General features: G+C 28.0%; 2 protein-coding genes across 2 annotated transcripts in view; both read right to left on the reverse strand.

Annotated features, from left to right (window-relative positions):
* Positions 1-10115: 10115 nt before the first annotated feature.
* On the reverse strand, positions 10116-13881 carry LOC145755904 (baculoviral IAP repeat-containing protein 7-A-like). The gene is made up of 9 exons (XM_082572138.1): positions 13746-13881; positions 13079-13211; positions 12766-12878; positions 12368-12577; positions 12168-12267; positions 11986-12096; positions 11710-11874; positions 11452-11647; positions 10116-10367 (listed from the first exon to the last, which is right to left on the reverse strand). Exons 1-9 carry the CDS (start codon positions 13879-13881, stop codon positions 10116-10118), a joined length of 1416 nt encoding a protein of 471 aa, XP_082428264.1.
* Positions 13882-14081: 200 nt separating this feature from the next.
* LOC145755905 (NADPH--cytochrome P450 reductase-like) overlaps positions 14082-18389 on the reverse strand; it is an 18401-nt gene continuing 14093 nt past the window's right edge. The window contains exons 15-16 of the mRNA XM_082572139.1: positions 14295-14414; positions 14082-14129 (exon numbers count right to left, since the gene is read on the reverse strand). Of these exons, the coding sequence (XP_082428265.1) occupies positions 14082-14129; positions 14295-14414 (168 nt within the window). The remainder of the gene's footprint in view (positions 14130-14294; positions 14415-18389) is intronic.

Below are 18389 nucleotides of genomic sequence, written 5' to 3' on the forward strand. Positions count from 1 at the left end.
CTGCATAACAGTTTTGATGATGATGCCTTGGTGATTCTTGATCTTACTGGTAGCACCCCAGTCATGATCAAATTGTTACTGAATGTTCTTCAAATGGAGAAATTTTTATAGAATGTAAAGAATAACCAGGTTAAATTTCATGTTTTGAATATTATTACCAATAAAGAGATCTAGTTTTGAAAAAGGAGTCTTTAAAAAGAAAAAGCGATTCTGGTGAGGTAAGGGAGGCAAAAATGTTACTACTTAGGCAGGAAATAGAAAATAAAAAAGAAATTCATATACTAACCAAAAAGTTACTAATAAAGAACCAAGAAAAGAAAATAAAAGAACATAATTTAAAAATGAAAGAACTTGAAATAAAAATAGAGCAAACAAAAAATTTAAAAAATTACCGAGCAGCATGTTTAAACAACTTTTATGAAATTTAATAGTTTGCATATTTATTTATTGTATTATTTATATTTTTTTTTTGTTACCTAAAAAAAAAATAGTTATCTATAAAATTTAAATAAAAGGGTTTACTTTTCACTTCGCATGAATATAATACCAAAGCTTTTCTAGATTGAAAATATGATACCCTGTCCAAAATAGGTATTTACCAAAGCAAAATGCTTTAAACCATCATTGCGCATTTCCTTGTTTAGCCAAGCCAGGGTAGACAGTTTTTAACTTCAACGACATAAAAATATTTTTTAAACTTTGTGAGCTGCCCATTGTTAGGGATTGACAGGATGTTTGTAATTTCTAATTTCAATAACTACAATAAAGGTTAAATATATTGCCCTTGTGACAACTTAATAAAATACTTCTTAAATAGTTAATTATAAATTTTTTAACTAAATTTATTTGGCAGAGCCCATATAAAACTTAGGTTGTAACTGACTATACACATTATATATGCATTTAACAGGAGAAAAAAATAGGTAAAATACCTTACAATGATATGTCCGGTACATCACTGACGATTTACGGACTGACTAAAGCCATTACAACCAGTACTAACTAATTATACAACTTTGCTTTGCTGTTGTATTGTTTTCCATAAGCTACCCATGAATTACTATTGACTCTGTCCAAACGATCACAACAACTTTTAGGCCAATCTAGTTTTACTATTGGACTATTGCCGTAATTTTTTTTGATAAAGTAGCTAATTAATTTTAAGTTAATCTGAGTTTAAACTACCTTAGTTAGCGGGTTAATTTTTAGCGATTTAACTCGAGTTTAATTCGCGATTGCTGTTAACTCGACTTTAATTACTCCACCCTAAGTGTGATAATAAGTAAATTTTAAGTTTAAATATTTCAGATAAATAACAAGTTATTAAAAATTAAAATTGTTCATTTCTGTGTTACTTCAAAATTTTAGTTATTATTATTATTTTTATAAAGTGTTTTGTTAAACTGTTTTTTATCCCAGTTATTTTAATTCAAGTAACTTTTAATTAGGTAAAATATAAATTTTGTTTTAGATAAAGTTGGACTTATCAGGGAACTATGTTGGGGATGAAGCTGCAACATTACTGGGTGTGGTTATTGACAAGTTTGAGGAACTTGATATTAGGAATTGTCACATCACAGAAGTTGGTGGATTGGTCATTGCTAGAGGTTGTTTAAAACTACCACATCCTGTACGTATATTACTTTATTGCTTGGTATTTTTCATTTTTTTTATTTAAACAAGCACTAGATTTAAATAACATTTATATTAAAATTACTTTATGTAACAACAAAACTTTTTTATTTAGTTTATAGAAATATAAACACAAATTTATTTTCAATTTTATAACAAGAAGTAAAAAAGATCACAATGCCCATTAACTTTAACAATGGGTCATTGTTAAGTTACAATTTATTGTATTATATTTAAATAAAATTATTTTTTGTATTTCCTCAGAATCAAATTATTTAAAAATTGAAAGTTTTAAAGAAATATTTAAAACAAAATTACTTTATAAACTTTTGGAGAATTTTAAACTTAAAATAAACAAAAATAATTAAATTTAACAATTAATACATTATTTTTAGTGACATTAAACAAATTCAATTTTAAACATTTAAATATTTTGGCTCATTTATTAAAAAAAATTTATTAATTAACAATAAAATTTTATTAAAACAATAAGTGTGATAATAAGTAAATTTTAATTACAGTTTAAATATTCTAAATATATAACAAGTTGGTAAAAATTAAATATTGGTCATTTTTATGTTAATTCAAAATTTTTTTTATTATTATTTTTATAAAGTGTTTTGTTAAACTGTTTTTTATCCCAGTTATTTTAATTCAAGTAACTTTTAATTAAGTAAAATTTAAATTTTGTTTTAGATAAAGTTGGACTTTTCAGGGAACGAAATCGGTGATAAAGCTGTAACATTACTGGGTGAGGTTATTGACAAGTTTGAGGAACTTAATATTAGGGATTGTAACATCACAAAAGTTGGTGGATTGACCATTGCTAGAGCTTGTTCAAAACTAACACATCCTGTAAGTATATTACTTTATTGCTTGGTATTTAAAGATTTTTTATTTAAACAAGCACTAGATTTAAATAACATTTAATATTAAAATTACTTTATGTAACAACAAAACTTTTTAATCGATAAAAATATAAACACAAATTTATTTTCAATTTTATAACAAGAAGTAAAAAAGGTCACAATGCCCATTAACTTTAACAATGGTCCATTGTTAAGTTACAATTCATTGTATTATATTTAAATAAAATTTAGTTTTGTATTTTTCCTATTTTGAAATAATTAAAAATTAATAAAATGTTTTTTATCAAATTTCCGGTATAACTTAAGAGTATCGATGAATTTATTTTATTAATATTATTTTTAATTTATGTTAATTAGTAGTTTAAGTTATTTTATTTAAACTTAAAGTTTAACTTCACTTACTAAAATTAACTACAACAATTAAATTTACTGATTCAATAATTATCGGATAAATAGTTGTTTTAAATTAATTATTTGAATTAGAGTAATTTTTGAATTAAGTAAAATATAAATTTTGTTTTAGATAAAGTTAAACATTTAATATTAAAATTGATTTGTTTAAACAAAACTTTAATTTTTATTAAATTTATAATTTGTAAAAAAGTTAAACAGTCACAATGCCCATTAACTTTAACAATGGTCCATTGTTAAGTTACAATCCATTGTATTAATGTTTACTAAAATAAGTTTTAGTATTTTTCCAGAATCAAATTATTTGAGAATTAAAAGTTTTAAAAATTAATAAATGCAACATGTAACCTAACCACAAGAACAATTTAAATCTTTAAAACAAAAATATTTAAATTTAACAATTATTACTTTTTGAAGTTATATTAAATAAATTTAATTTTAAACATTTAAAATATTTTTTTTAAGTTATTAAAAAAAAAATTATAATTTAACAATAAAACTTTTTTTAAACTATTGGTGTGCGAATGATAAATTTTAATTAAAGTTTAAATGTTTTAGATAAAAAGGTTGGATATTAGCGAAAACAATCTTGGAGATATGTGTGCTGTTGCTTTCTCATTTCGTCTCCACAACTTTCAATGCTTAAATATAAAGTTTTGTTGTTTTCATAGAAATGGGAAACTACTATTGAGGAAAGAAAGCGAAAAAGTTCCAAATATGAAACTGTAAGTTTTGTTAACTATACAACATTATTTAAACATATTTACTATAGAACAAACATATTTACTATATTTAAATCCCTTTACAAGAATAAACTAAAGCTAACTTTTGATAAAAGATTTTTTTACATTTTTAAGACTACCTTTTATTTGTAGATTGGTTATTAAATATTTTGTTTTGTTACATTCTATTTTTAAATTTGTTTTTTAAATGGTTGATATTTTTTAAGGCATACATTTACATTTTACCAGCAAAAAAGAATAACTTTAAATCTAAACACAAATACAAACCTCTAAAAAACGTCGTTTTAACCCCCTAAAACACAATATTTTAAACTCCTAAAACATGATATTTTAAACCCCAAAACACAATATTTTAAACTCCCAAAACACAATATTTTAAACCCTCAAAACATAATATTTTAAACCCTCAAAACATTATATTTTGAACCCCCAAAACACAATATTTTAAACCCCTGAAACACAATATTTTAAAACCCCAAAACACAATATTTTAAACCTTTAAAACATAATATTTTAAACCCCAAAAACGTTATTTTAAAACCCTAAAACATGTTATTTTAAACCCCTAAAACACAATATTTTAAACCCCTAAAACATAATATTTTAAACCCCCAAAACACAATATTTTAAACCCCTAAAACACAATATTTTAAACCCCAAAAACGTTATTTTAAACTCCTAAAACATGTTATTTTAAACCCCTAAAACACAATATTTTAAACCCCTGAAACATAATATTTTAAACCCCCAAAACACAATATTTTAAACCCTTAAAACACAATATTTTAAACCCCTAAAACACAATATTTTAAACCCCAAAAACGTTATTTTAAACCCCTAAAACATAATATTTTCAACCTCGAAAACACAATGTTTTAAATCCCTAAAACACAATATTTTCAACCCCCAAAACATGATATTTTAAACCTCTAAACACAATATTTTAAACCCCTAAAACATGTTATTTTAAACCCCTAAAACACAATATTTTAAACCTCTATAACATGATATTTTAAACCCCCAAAACACAATATTTTAAACCCTTATAACACAATATTTTAAACCCCTAAAACATAATATTTTAAACTCCCAAAACACAATATTTTAAACCCCCAAAACACAATATTTTAAACCCCTAAAACATAATATTTTAAACCCTCAAAACACAATATTTTAAACCCCCAAAACACAATATTTTAAACCCCTAAAACACAATATTTTAAACCCCTAAAAACACGATATTTTAAACCCCTAAAACACAATATTTTAAACCTCCAAAACACAATATTTTAAACCCCCAAAACACAATATTTTAAACCCCCTGAACACAATTTTTTAAACCCCTAAAACACAATATTTTAAACCCCCAAAACACAATATTTTAAACCTCTAAAACACAATATTTTAAACTCCCGAAACACAATATTTTAAACCCCCAAAACACAATATTTTAAACCCCCAAAACACAATATTTTAAACCCCTAAAACACAATATTTTAAACCTCTAAAACACAATATTTTAAACCTTCAAAACTCGATATTTTAAACCTCCAAAACACAATATTTTAAACCCCCAAAACATCATATTTTAAACCCTCAAAACACAATATTTTAAACCCCTAAAACATGTTATTTTAAACCCCTAAAACATGTTATTTTAAACCCCCAAAAACACGATATTTTAAACCCCCAAAACACAATATTTTAAACCCCCTTAAGCACAATATTTTAAACTCCCAAAACACAATATTTTAAACCCCTAAAACACAATATTTTAAACCCCTAAAACACAATATTTTTAACCTCTAAAACATGACATTAATTTCAGTCTACGATAAAAATGTATTTTATTGTTAAATTTTTACTTTTCTTTAACCTGTCAATTTGTGTTATTTAGTTGGATATAATCAACCATCTTTTAGTTATAAAGTAACTGAAGCAACAAAAAATGTAAGTTTTCACATAAATATTCGTGATTTATTATATTTTAAGTATTTGTTAAAATTATATTTAAAAATGTTAATAATTTTACTCAACAATTAAATGAGATTTTATCAAGAGTACACCCTTTTATATTTAACTAGGTTGTGACCCTGAAATCATGAAAACTTTGTTCATTTTGTTTGAAAAAAAAAACTTTTCTGTGCAAACTTCTAAAGTAAATTGTAAGAAAATGGAAAAGTTAGAAAAGTTATTTTTAAAGTTATTTTCATTCATTATTTGGTCTTTAGTATTTCTGTGTTGTATACAACGTGCTCTTTATTGTATAAATGCTAATTTTAGTTTTTATTAATTAATTTTACAGTTTTATTTTGAATTATTAATTTTCATTTATTATTTGATCTTTAGTATTTCTGTGTTGTAAACAATGTGCTTATTTAAGTGCTAATTTTTACTATATTTGATTTTGTAGAAATATTGGAAATAATTTACTTCTATTAAACTGTTTGTTTATTTAAGTTTAAGATTAATTTCATTGTTAAAAAATGCATTTTAAAGAGGAAGTGTGCACTTGCTTTACTGATATGTAGTTTAGTGTAGTGTTTAGTAAGGATCTTTAGGTTTTAATGTTGTTATTTTCTATATATATTAAATGTTGGCAGGGAAACCTCTCCTAATATTAAATTTTTGCATAAATGACATTATTAAACATTATTTTACTTGTATGTTATTAACCTATAAAAACATTTAACTTTGTCTGTTTTGCTTTATATGTGCTACAATAGAGGCATAAAGGGCATGGCTTTAAACTTTTCTTGTCATGTATTTAACCAGTTAAAATGAATTTTAAAGATGTATGTCAATTAGTACAAATAATATTTTAATGAAATTTTGAATCTTCTCTATTATTTGGACCCAGGACATTATTTGACTTGCAGCCACTGTTGTATGTTAACCTGAATCTTGTGTAGTTATTGTAGATGTGCTTTTAAGTGCTTTATTATGTAAATATTAATTCTTCACCGCTTGCCAAACACTTTCTAAAAGCGATTAAAATTCCTAGTTATTCAGCAATATTGTGTTTTATTTGTAACAATTGTAGCTTATTGTGCATAAGCTAACCTTTAACTATTAAATTTAACTATTTCACATTTGGTGGGAATTATTTTTGTTTTCGTTTCTTGATTTTATCAAAACCTTATATTAACTCCTATTTTGATATGTCTTTCAATCTTAAACTTGTTTTTAAAATCTGTGGTTTGCTTTTGACATGGAATTCGATTCTTTGTTTTTCCTTTTAATTAGTTATCTTATGTCTTTCTACCAAGTAGTTGTATTTTGGATTTTGGAATTTTACGTTTTTGATTTACCGTTAATGAAATTTGAATTTGATTTGAAGAAATTGCCGTATAATATAATTATACAGTGAATTCACCTGCGTGGTTAACTTAAGAATTCCTAACCAGCAGACGAGCAATTAGCTAGTTAAGAAAAGGAATTAACTGCCTTTAACTATTCAAAAACCTTCCGATTGGGTCGACGGAGACCGCTACAAATTGGTGACTGCCCTCTGTGATTAAAGTGTGAGAATTCTAACAATCGGGACTTGTAGCACCTGGCTCACGCTGTGAACATCGCAAAATTTTGGACTATATCTCACCTTTTCGTGGATTTACTGTCTTATACTGTAGAATCAATTGTAATAAGCCTATTACAATCAATTCTAAGTTCAAGCTAGTTCAATGTCATTGACCGGACACGTACAACAATTATTCTCGTTACAACGGGCGTCAACTTCAAACAATGCACTCTAAAATCGCCCTTAACGAGAATTAGTTACGTAACCTGTACGTAGAAGGCCAGCGGCTTTACAACGAACGAACTTTTATTGCCTTTCGGTTGTGCTACAAATACTGGAACAATTTAAACATTCTTGACCTATCTACCGATAGTTGGTCATCGTTACATCGTCGGGCCAATCTAGCGATAGTTGGCCACCGTCGCATCTCGCAATAACTGGACCTACAAACCGTACTTTAACTTTAACGTCAGTCTAGCAATCTAGCTGATCTTGTAATGTAACTTCAAATCAAACCGTGTAAGTGTTTTGCCGTATTACAATAAAAGTATTACTGTTAACGTCTTGTCGTTTATAACTAAAACTTAAACAAAATACCAAACCAAATATAATCATAATAAAATGAGTCGGTAAACGAAGTCAAGCCAAATTAAACAGTTAAACCGAATAATCAACCAAAATAACTACAACAATAAAATCTAGTAACTCTACAATACCAGCAAACCCGTGTTGACCATACCAACAAGAAGATCTTCGTCAACAAACAATAAGTACCCTTTTTTTGTGTTTTTATTAAGATACATTTTGGTGTTTTATTTAGTGTATAATTTTATTGTTTTTAACGAATATGTTACCCTCGTTGTTTTCTAAACGTAATCGGTCTGATAAGAGGGTTGTATCTGTGTGTGATAATGTTGATTTTGATTCTTCTGGTAATGATATTGACTTAGGTGGTAATGGCAATAAGAATGTTAGGTGGGGCAACGCGTTATCGCAGGGTAATTTATTTTTGACCGCTGACCAGCCTCATAACCCCACTATGGCATCTACCTTTTCCCTATCTAACTTAGACCAGTCTACTCACGTTGTTAACTCTGATTTTGCTAACTTTTCATCCTATTTACCCCAAACCCCTGGATCTTTAAGTTATTCCTACCCCAGCTCTATTTTTTCCACCCCACGAGTTATGCCCGCATCAGAAATACGACCGAGTTTTCCAAATTTTAGTGCTAGTAATCCCTTTAATCAGAAATTTCCAATTTACGATCGAGCTCAACAATCTCGAAGCGAATCCTCTGTTGCCGCGGGAAACCTACCGAACAATCGTTTTTATTTACCGAAGTTTTCGACTACTAGTCCGGCTACATGGTTTATGATGGTGGAGTCCATTTTTGATCAATATCAAATTACAAATGAAAATTTGAGATATAATTTGGTAATTCAAAATTTAGATGAGACAATTTGGAGCAAGTTAACAAGCATTATTCAGAACAAAAATTTTGTTGACCCGTATGAAAATTTCAAGATGCAAGCAATTAACCATTTTTCTGTACCCCGTGCAAGGTGTATGTCGATGTTAAAGGATATGGAGCTTGGCAATAAGAAGCCTACGGAGTTGTTAAGCGATATGATGGAATGTATATCATACGACCGAAGCGAAGGAATGATGGACATGGTGCGTTCCCTTTTTATTGAAAAATTGCCTCCTGATGTGTATATGATTATGGAGTCAAAATGTAACAAAACCTTGGAGCAAATAGCTATTACTGCTGACAATCTTATGACCGCTCGTTGCAATTTAGCAAAATCTAGTAGACTGCCAGCACCGATGACGCCAGGCCCTTCACAACCAAATGAGCAATTATTAGGCATGGGCATTCTATCTGAGCAAATGGCTGCGGTTAAGGACGAAATTCAAAATCTAAGGGTTGAATGCGGAATTTTAAAGAATCAGCGCTTTTCTGGCGACGTAAAGTAGTAATACATAGGTCATTATACGCCCGTTTTTATACGCCCGTTTGATTTCGCGATCGAAATTACGCGCCCGTTTTTTTTCTCTAAAATTACGCGCCCGTTTGGGTGTCGAAGTTACGTGCCCGTTTTTTTTTCTCTAAAATTACAAACCTGTTTGGATGTCGAAGTTACGCGCCCGTTTTTTTTTCTCTAAAATTACAAACCTGTTTGGATGTCAAAGTTACGCGCCCGTTTTTTTTTCTCTAAAATTACGGGCCCGTTTTTTTCTTTGTAAAGTTACACACACAGGATCGTTTGGTTGTGTCGAAGCCGATAAAACGTTTGGTTGTGTCGAAGCCGTTTGGTTGTGTCGAAGCTCGTTTTGGTGCCGCTTTTTTAATCTTTAATAAGATATATTTAGTTTTAATATCTTTAATATTTTTTTATTATATAAAATAAATTTTATTTTAATAAAATATATTTGTTTATATAAATGTGTTAAAGTATTTAATATTTTAATCTTTAATAAAATATATTTAGTTTTAATATCTTAAATACTTTTTTATTATATTAAATAAATTTTAGTTATGTTAAATCTAATGATTTTAAGAAAAATATATTGATTAACATAATTAGGAAAAATTTTAAATAAATCATTTTTTATATATAGTACATTATTTAGTTGATTAATAAAGTGAACTGGGTACCTATTAATTATCTTTAATAATATATATATATTACTGTATATACGTTTTTTAAATCTTTAATGTATATATTTCTATATAAAAGTATATTAACATAGTTTATGTCCTAATAAAACGTTTAAAGTTAGTTACAAGTAAAAAAACTCATTTTTTAAATGTTGTATGTATTTATTTTTTGTTATTCAAGATAAGGTACACAATTCTAATGAAAATTACGTATTTTATTTGAGTAAATAAACATATAATACAACTTTATTAGTATGAACTGACAGGTGAAGAAAAATTATTTCTTTTTGTTCGGTTCGTTCAGGTGTTGAACGATTTGTTTGAACTGCACCTCATCTTTCTTTTCGATCTGTTTTTTCGACTTATTACGAATCTCATATTTTGGATTCTTGGTTTTGAAGCGCTGCAAGTAGTTGTCGAGGGCGTAAATGCCGTTGTACTGATTTACCGTTATGTACATACCGCTAGCTCTTGCGTCCTCGGTCATCTTCTCGATGCGGCTTTGAACCGGACAAGCTTCGTTCGAATCCTTATCAGCACAATAGAATAGAAGATTTAAGCAGTTAGGATAACTTGCTGGATAACCGATTACGTACGGCCAGTTTCCGAATAGCGCTTCGGCTAAGTCGACTAGCTCTGCTTGTGGCCATTTTTTTCAATTTTTCCTATCTATAATTTCTGTAAGTCTAGCGTTACTTGAAGTTGCAATTATACAACAAACGTTAATTTTCCTAAAAAGGTTTTTCTTAAACACTTTTATGATAAAATTACATAATGTGTTTAAATAAAACGGCTCAAAATATAATTGAACGAATAATTTAAAAATGTATGTAGGTAAGATGTTTACTCAAGAGTTTGGTGTGAAAAATTGTTTTCGAATAATTTATCGTTTACTTGCGTGAGTTATGCTAAACAGGATAATAACTATATTAAAAATTTAAACTAGTAACCTAATTTATTTTTTGTTGAGGTAGCTGTGGACGCACTTTAAAAAATAGCGTAAAAAATATTGAGTTGACGTTGACCAAAACTTTTAAAATAAATATTTAATTTATTAGAATTTCAGCTTAAAATTATTTGGGTGCGTGTAAAGCCTCCAAAAAACTTAAAAAGTTAATTACATGGATGCGTGTAAAGCCTATCCGAAACTTCAAATCTAACAAATACAAAACATATAAACTGCGCACTTTTTAAATTAAATTCTGAAACATATCAGGGTAATAGTTTTTAATTGGATATGGTTTGTGTGTTATCACGACGCTAAAATAAATTGATATCACGTCGTTTTTAAACCGCACGTTAGGTTTTGTACACACTAAAAAAAGTCTAGTTTGAGGTATAACAGTAGATCCTTTTTACTAAAATAAAACTATTAATGAGAATTTTAAAATTAAAAGAAAAAACAACAAAACATATTTTTATTTATTGTAGACATACAACAACGATTTTTTTTATTTACTTAAATTTGGAATTCATTTTTTTATGTCAGCAATTAAATTTTATGTCGTAATATAGCCGAAAAATCAAGCAATGAAGGTCTTTATTTTTTCTTTTACTAAAGTTTTGCAAAGCGAACATTTTTGAACATTTTTTGAACAATTTTGGCAGCAAACCAAGTGACCACAGGGTAAAAATAAAACGCTACTAGCCTCATCATGACAATTGCGACAAAGCCTATTTCTTTCGAGACTTTGCAATTCCTGAAATGCATTCGATATTGGGTTTTCGTGTGGTTTAGTCTCGGAAACCGTAGTTTTAGTTTCTATGGAGCTTGACACTGGGATCTTAAGCAAGTTATCCAACATTTCGCTAAAGTTAATAACAATAACACAAACGCCTATATAATCTTTGAAAAATTTTTTTCTGCATACTTTTGTAACACTTTTTGAATGTGCACATCGTTAAAACCCATTGACCTTGCTTTTTCAATCAAATGTGATGGTTGAATGTCGCTGTTAGCGGGTTTTCTTTCGCGCCCTACTTTTTTAGCTTCCTGGGTATTTGCTTGTTCGCAATTTTCTGGGTTTGGAGTTGGACTAAAATCGTTTTTTTTTGCGTTGTTGTAAAACCTACAGTTATAAAAATCCAGCTACATTACTCAAAGCTCGTTGAATCTGGATGTAAAAAAGCATTGATTTTATATTTACCTAAAATTCATAAAACTTGGTGCACTCTGCGGCGGTCGTTGAAGGTTAGGAAATTGACCTGCTACAGTTTCAACAAATCCTGGTCCTTTTTTTTGCAACAAAAACTCGCATCTGAGAGCGTTTATGAAATATAAACAAAGTGTTATTAGAAACTTTTGTATTAAAAAAATTATAAAGCTCACTTTGGGAACCACTTAGCATGTTCAAACCACGGTTCATCATTTAGTTCCCAATTTTGTAAACCTCCATTGCAATACCAACATTTTACTCTATCGCGGTTACCTTGAAAAAAATTCTACGTATAAAAAAATTCTTACATTGTATCTAATCGAAGCTAAACGCATGTTTAAAACTTTACTTTTGTTCTTGTTAAAATACCAACCCAAGTAAAGCAGTCCGGCTTCAGCAAACTGCTGAGGTAGGCTATTCGTTCTTTCCTTAGGCCAATTTTTAGAGTCCACAAACGTTTGTAACCTGTCAAAAACATCTCTCATGTGTGGATTTCGAGGTCGCAAACAAGGAAACTGACGTTCTAACTCAGCTTTAGTATTTCTATTAATTATGGAACTTGTCCTTTGCGAAGGTTTTGTGTCTGTAAAAGCGTGCAATTAATTGATAATTTGTGATTCATAATATGGCTGGTTGTGTCATGTTTTTGGTCTTTTAGTCGTGGATGCCAATGTTGATAGTCCTATCTAGATAATTTTCTTTTACGCTTGTTTATTTTTATCATGAAAACACATTTAAAAATATGACAGAGTAAGCGTTTTTTTAACTTACTTATTACTGCACTGTTACGGGTATTTTCAGCTACTAGTGAGCAGTCGCGTCCATGCCATTCTCGTGACGCTGGGTCGTCGCCTATGCACCAGTCCTCAACGCACCGCGCGCAACTAAAAAAATTGAACTTTTGATAATTAAAGTGAATCTTGAATATGTAAAAAAATTGGAAAAACACAAACACATTATTCACACTTTCCTTTTTAAATAAAGGCATGGTATACTTTTACAAAATATCTTGACAGCATGTTTTTGCCTCACAAACATATTGCATAATAGGTTATACTTATCACTAGCAAATAAAAACGAGGACCTAAAACATTTTACGCGGTCTCGGTAACCAGTAAAGAAAAATCCATTTATTGCAAGTTGCGTGACATCAACTGGTATGTGATTCGGAAATTTTCCAAATGTCGTAAGTCGATAGATTTTGCTTTCAACATTTCCTGAGGACGTAAAGAAAAATCAAAACCGACATGGCAATCAATGAATATACGTCACCATGCGTTTTAAACGAACTTTTAAGCAAGATAGATTTCAATAAAAAAAAAACGACATAAAAAAATTATTTTAAAACTCAAATTTCATTTAAAATTTATCAATTTTACAATTTTCAGCATGGGATTACTTTTAGTTATATTACATTAATATAAAGTTTTCACACGAAATCGAAATTATGAACAAGAAGTTTTAAATAATCTAAAATAAGGCAATATTTATATAAAACACACTGATACCCTATCCTTGTTATAAAAGCAGACCGTTGCATTTTAATTTTTTTCTTGTTTAAGTTTTCTGGATATATGTCTGGTAAATTATAAAAGTCAAGTCTAATACCATCCGACTAGTGTTTACAAAAATGAATTCCACTAATTTACGGTATAACGAAAACTCACAAAAACACTTTTATGTTTTACCCTATTCTTTTTAACCGGCGAATATGGTGAATTTTGAATAATAGTTTAGGTTTTCAATCGTACCTGGAATAATATACACACACCGTTGTCCGGGCGGATCCTTAATTTGATATAAGCACTTTCCATCTGTTTCCAAATTAAATTTGAGCATCGTGATTTTGTCATTCAAATTTGCTTGTGTTCTTCTTTTCGTAAACATTCTCTATGTTTTAACTATTTTGCTTATACTTTAGCTATTTATTGTTTTTATTTAAAAACGTAGCAAAATTTATTGTCTCAGTCCTTTTTTTTCAGAACTTTAAATCAATTAAAAAAAATTTTTTTAAGACCGCAATCTGTAAAAAAGACATGCTTTTTATGCTTGGTATACCTTTAAAAAAAATCATGATTTTTTTTATTTTAGTAAGCGATAATTAAACAAGTATTCATCGGAAGTAATCTCGTGCTCTGCAAAACAATTACCAATAGTTTGAGTTTTTTTTTTAAAATTAAAAGTCTACGACTCTTTTATTCGAAAGCCAAAGCAGTCCCGCACGTACGTTTGTAACCTGTCAGAAACGTCTCTCATATGAGGATTTCGAAGTTGTAAGCATGAGAAGTTTTAGGTGTTACTGTTTGTGCGATACATACAATTTGTCGCTCCTTTTGCGTTTGTGATATTTGCTCTTTGATTGTTAAATTGTACGTCCGAGACCAGTCGGTTATGGGACGCTGTTTGCCCATCAGTTTTGGCTGAAATGTAAGATTATTTTTAGAACTCTTTTCTTATAATTCGTTTCGATACTTGTTGTTTTGTTACTTTAAAAAAAAAACAAGTAAAAACTATACCGTTTATTTTCCGTATTGGAACGCCACTTTGCGCATTTTCAATCAGAAAAAGGGCACGTCCGGGCATGCCATTCATGTAACGTTGGATCATCGACCACGCACCATTCCTCAACACAGTGCACAACTGAATGAACATTTTGGATAGTTAAAAAGACTTTGTCATTACTTTATTTTTTATTTTGTAAAATTTTAAGTTAGGCGTATTTCACCAAGCAAACAACACACAAACGAAACTTCGACAATATTTTAAACATGTTAAACTTTTATTACCTAAAACATTTCACGCGATCCCGGCAACCTGTCAACAAGAATCTATTCCTTGCAAGTTGAATAACATTCACTGGCACATGATTAGAAATTTTTTTTAAGTCGTAAGCCGATAAGTTTCGCTTTCAACAATTCCTATAGAGAGTAAACAAAAATAATAAAAATCTAAAGCACAATCAAACCGCAAATTTTATAAGCTTTATTTAAACGCGTGTTTGTCCTGATTTAATTTTCTTAAAATGCTACTTGTTTTTAAATGTATAAATTATTTGCAAAGGTTCGGTGCCTTTTTTTACATTTGTAAATACTTTGTGAAACATCAAAGGAATTTATAAGCGAAATGATGACAATATCAATTTTTTGGGTATCGAAAATAGACTTTGACTTTTTTATAATAGTACTTAACTATTTCAATTGTTCTTGATCAACTTAAATTGTGAAAGGGATTTTTAAAAACAATTTTCAACAAAACAATATCATAATTTGCCTAAATAAATAGAATCGTGTATATTTTTTAGTTGTGTTAAACAACCACATGAACTACATGTTTGCCATTTTATAAAGTTATGTGTATACTTTCATGTATTTAATTTTAAGTAATTTTTTAAAATTTTATGATTGTAAAAATACCTACAGAGAAAGACTTTTAATGGTTTTTATTGGAGTGTAATAATTTGTAATTACAAAAAATTGATTACTCTCAAGTATTTAGACTGTGCCCAAAAACATGTACACACACAAGCACCTCCCATCCGCCTCCGAACCACCATTAAAGAACGACATTTCGACATACAGGTTTTTGTTGTTGTTACATTGTAAATAAACAAGTATACGCCTAATACCATATCATGCACTGCAGAAACTAACAAGGGGAACGCAGTGTTTTTCTCAAATTTTCCTAAATCTTAAAAGTCTATATTTTACTCGAAAGCCAAAGCAACGAAAATTGGTATTTATTTAACCTAAAAGATCAAAATAAACTCTTTTTTTTAAAATCAAGTACAACCAAAAGTAATTTTTCCCTACGAACCTAGTCCAACGAAACAAAACTTCTCTGTAAGTTAGAGCACGACCTTTTTTTGTAATAAATTTATTCCTAAAAAATTGAATATTTATTACTTCAAAGTTATTTATTTTTTATTTTGAGATCTTTTTTTTGATAAATTAAACACAAATAATTACTTTTTAATATTTTTTATTTTAAATATTATAAAAAAAATTGTAATTTTTTATAGTCACGTTTAACATTGCATAAATATTATTAAATCATGTAAGTTTAAACTTATTAAAAAAAGAAAAAATGATAATAATTTTTTTCTAAATGATAATAATGTATAAAAGCCTCTTTATGGTTCTTAAAATTTAAATTTATTTATTATATAATTTATAAATGTAAAAAAGGGCATTAATTTACCAAAAATTGTTATATATTTAAAATAATTTTTTTTTTTTAATTAAGATATCTTAATTACTAGTTACTTAATAAAAACCTTTTATAAAACATTAATAAATAGTAAATAGCATAATAAAATTTAAATTTATTTAATATATAATTTATAAATGTAAAAGAATGCATTAATTTAAAAACATTGTTATATATTTAAAATAAAAAAATATTTTTTAATTAAGATATCTTAATAACTTGTTACTTAATAAAAACCTTTTATAAAACATTAATAAATATTAAATAGCATAATAAAATTTAAATTTATTTAATATATAATTTATAAATGTAAAAGAACGCATTAATTTAAAAAAATTGTTAAATATTTAAAATACAAAAATATTTTTTTAATTAAAATATCTTAATTACCAGTTGTTTAAATAAAAACCTTTTATAAAACACCAATAAATATTAAATACCATAAAAAATAAATTCTTAAAAAGGAATTACAAGCCAAGTACAATTTTTTTTATAATATTTAAAATAAAAAATATTAAAAAGTAATTATTTGTGTTTAATTTATCAAAAAAAAGAACTCAAAATAAAAAATAAATAACTTTGAAGTAATAAATATTCAATTTTTTAGGAATAAATTTATTACAAAAAAAGGTCGTGCTCTAACTTACAGAGAAGTTTTGTTTCGTTGGACTAGGTTCGTAGGGAAAAATTACTTTTGGTTGTACTTGATTTTAAAAAAAAGAGTTTATTTTGATCTTTTAGGTTAAATAAATACCAATTTTCGTTGCTTTGGCTTTCGAGTAAAATATAGACTTTTAAGATTTAGGAAAATTTGAGAAAAACACTGCGTTCCCCTTGTTAGTTTCTGCAGTGCATGATATGGTATTAGGCGTATACTTGTTTATTTACAATGTAACAACAACAAAAACCTGTATGTCGAAATGTCGTTCTTTAATGGTGATTCGGAGGCGGATGGGAGGTGCTTGTGTGTGTACATGTTTTTGGGCACAGTCTAAATACTTAAGAGTAATCAATTTTTTGTAATTACAAATTATTACACTCCAATAAAAACCATTAAAAGTCTTTCTCTGTAGGTATTTTTACAATCATAAAATTTTAAAAAATTACTTAAAATTAAATACATGAAAGTATACACATAACTTTATAAAATGGCAAACATGTAGTTCATGTGGTTGTTTAACACAACTAAAAAATATACACGATTCTATTTATTTAGACAAATTATGATATTGTTTTGTTGAAAATTGTTTTTAAAAATCCCTTTCACAATTTAAGTTGATCAAGAACAATTGAAATAGTTAAGTACTATTATAAAAAAGTCAAAGTCTATTTTCGATACCTAAAAAATTGATATTGTCATCATTTCGCTTATAAATTCCTTTGATGTTTCACAAAGTATTTACAAATGTAAAAAAAGGCACCGAACCTTTGCAAATAATTTATACATTTAAAAACAAGTAGCATTTTAAGAAAATTAAATCAGGACAAACACGCGTTTAAATAAAGCTTATAAAATTTGCGGTTTGATTGTGCTTTAGATTTTTATTTTTTTTGTTTACTCTCTATAGGAATTGTTGAAAGCGAAACTTATCGGCTTACGACTTAAAAAAAATTTCTAATCATGTGCCAGTGAATGTTATTCAACTTGCAAGGAATAGATTCTTGTTGACAGGTTGCCGGGATCGCGTGAAATGTTTTAGGTAATAAAAGTTTAACATGTTTAAAATATTGTCGAAGTTTTGTTTGTGTGTTGTTTGCTTGGTGAAATACGCCTAACTTAAAATTTTACAAAATAAAAAATAAAGTAATGACAAAGTCTTTTTAACTATCCAAAATGTTCATTCAGTTGTGCACTGTGTTGAGGAATGGTGCGTGGACGATGATCCAACGTTACATGAATGGCATGCCCGGACGTGCCCTTTTTCTGATTGAAAATGCGCAAAGTGGCGTTCCAATACGGAAAATAAACGGTATAGTTTTTACTTGTTTTTTTTTTAAAGTAACAAAACAACAAGTATCGAAACGAATTATAAGAAAAGAGTTCTAAAAATAATCTTACATTTCAGCCAAAACTGATGGGCAAACAGCGTCCCATAACCGACTGGTCTCGGACGTACAATTTAACAATCAAAGAGCAAATATCACAAACGCAAAAGGAGCGACAAATTGTATGTATCGCACAAACAGTA

This window comes from Corella eumyota, chromosome 6, assembly GCF_963082875.1.
Source record: "Corella eumyota chromosome 6, kaCorEumy4.1, whole genome shotgun sequence".
NCBI classification, from domain to species: Eukaryota; Metazoa; Chordata; class Ascidiacea; order Phlebobranchia; family Corellidae; genus Corella; species Corella eumyota.

What these genes read in the sequence shown, in the direction of transcription:
- LOC145755904 (XM_082572138.1), bottom strand. Translation starts at nt 13,881, where the DNA reads ATGTTTACGAAAAGAAGAACACAAGCAAATTTGAATGACAAAATCACG. An exon ending in GACCGCGTAAAATGTTTTAG is followed by an intron (nt 12,879 to 13,078) that starts GTCCTCGTTTTT and finishes CAATTTTTTTAG; the next exon opens with TTGCGCGCGGTGCGTTGAGG. An exon ending in CATGCTAAGTGGTTCCCAAA is followed by an intron (nt 12,097 to 12,167) that starts GTGAGCTTTATA and finishes AAACGCTCTCAG; the next exon opens with ATGCGAGTTTTTGTTGCAAA.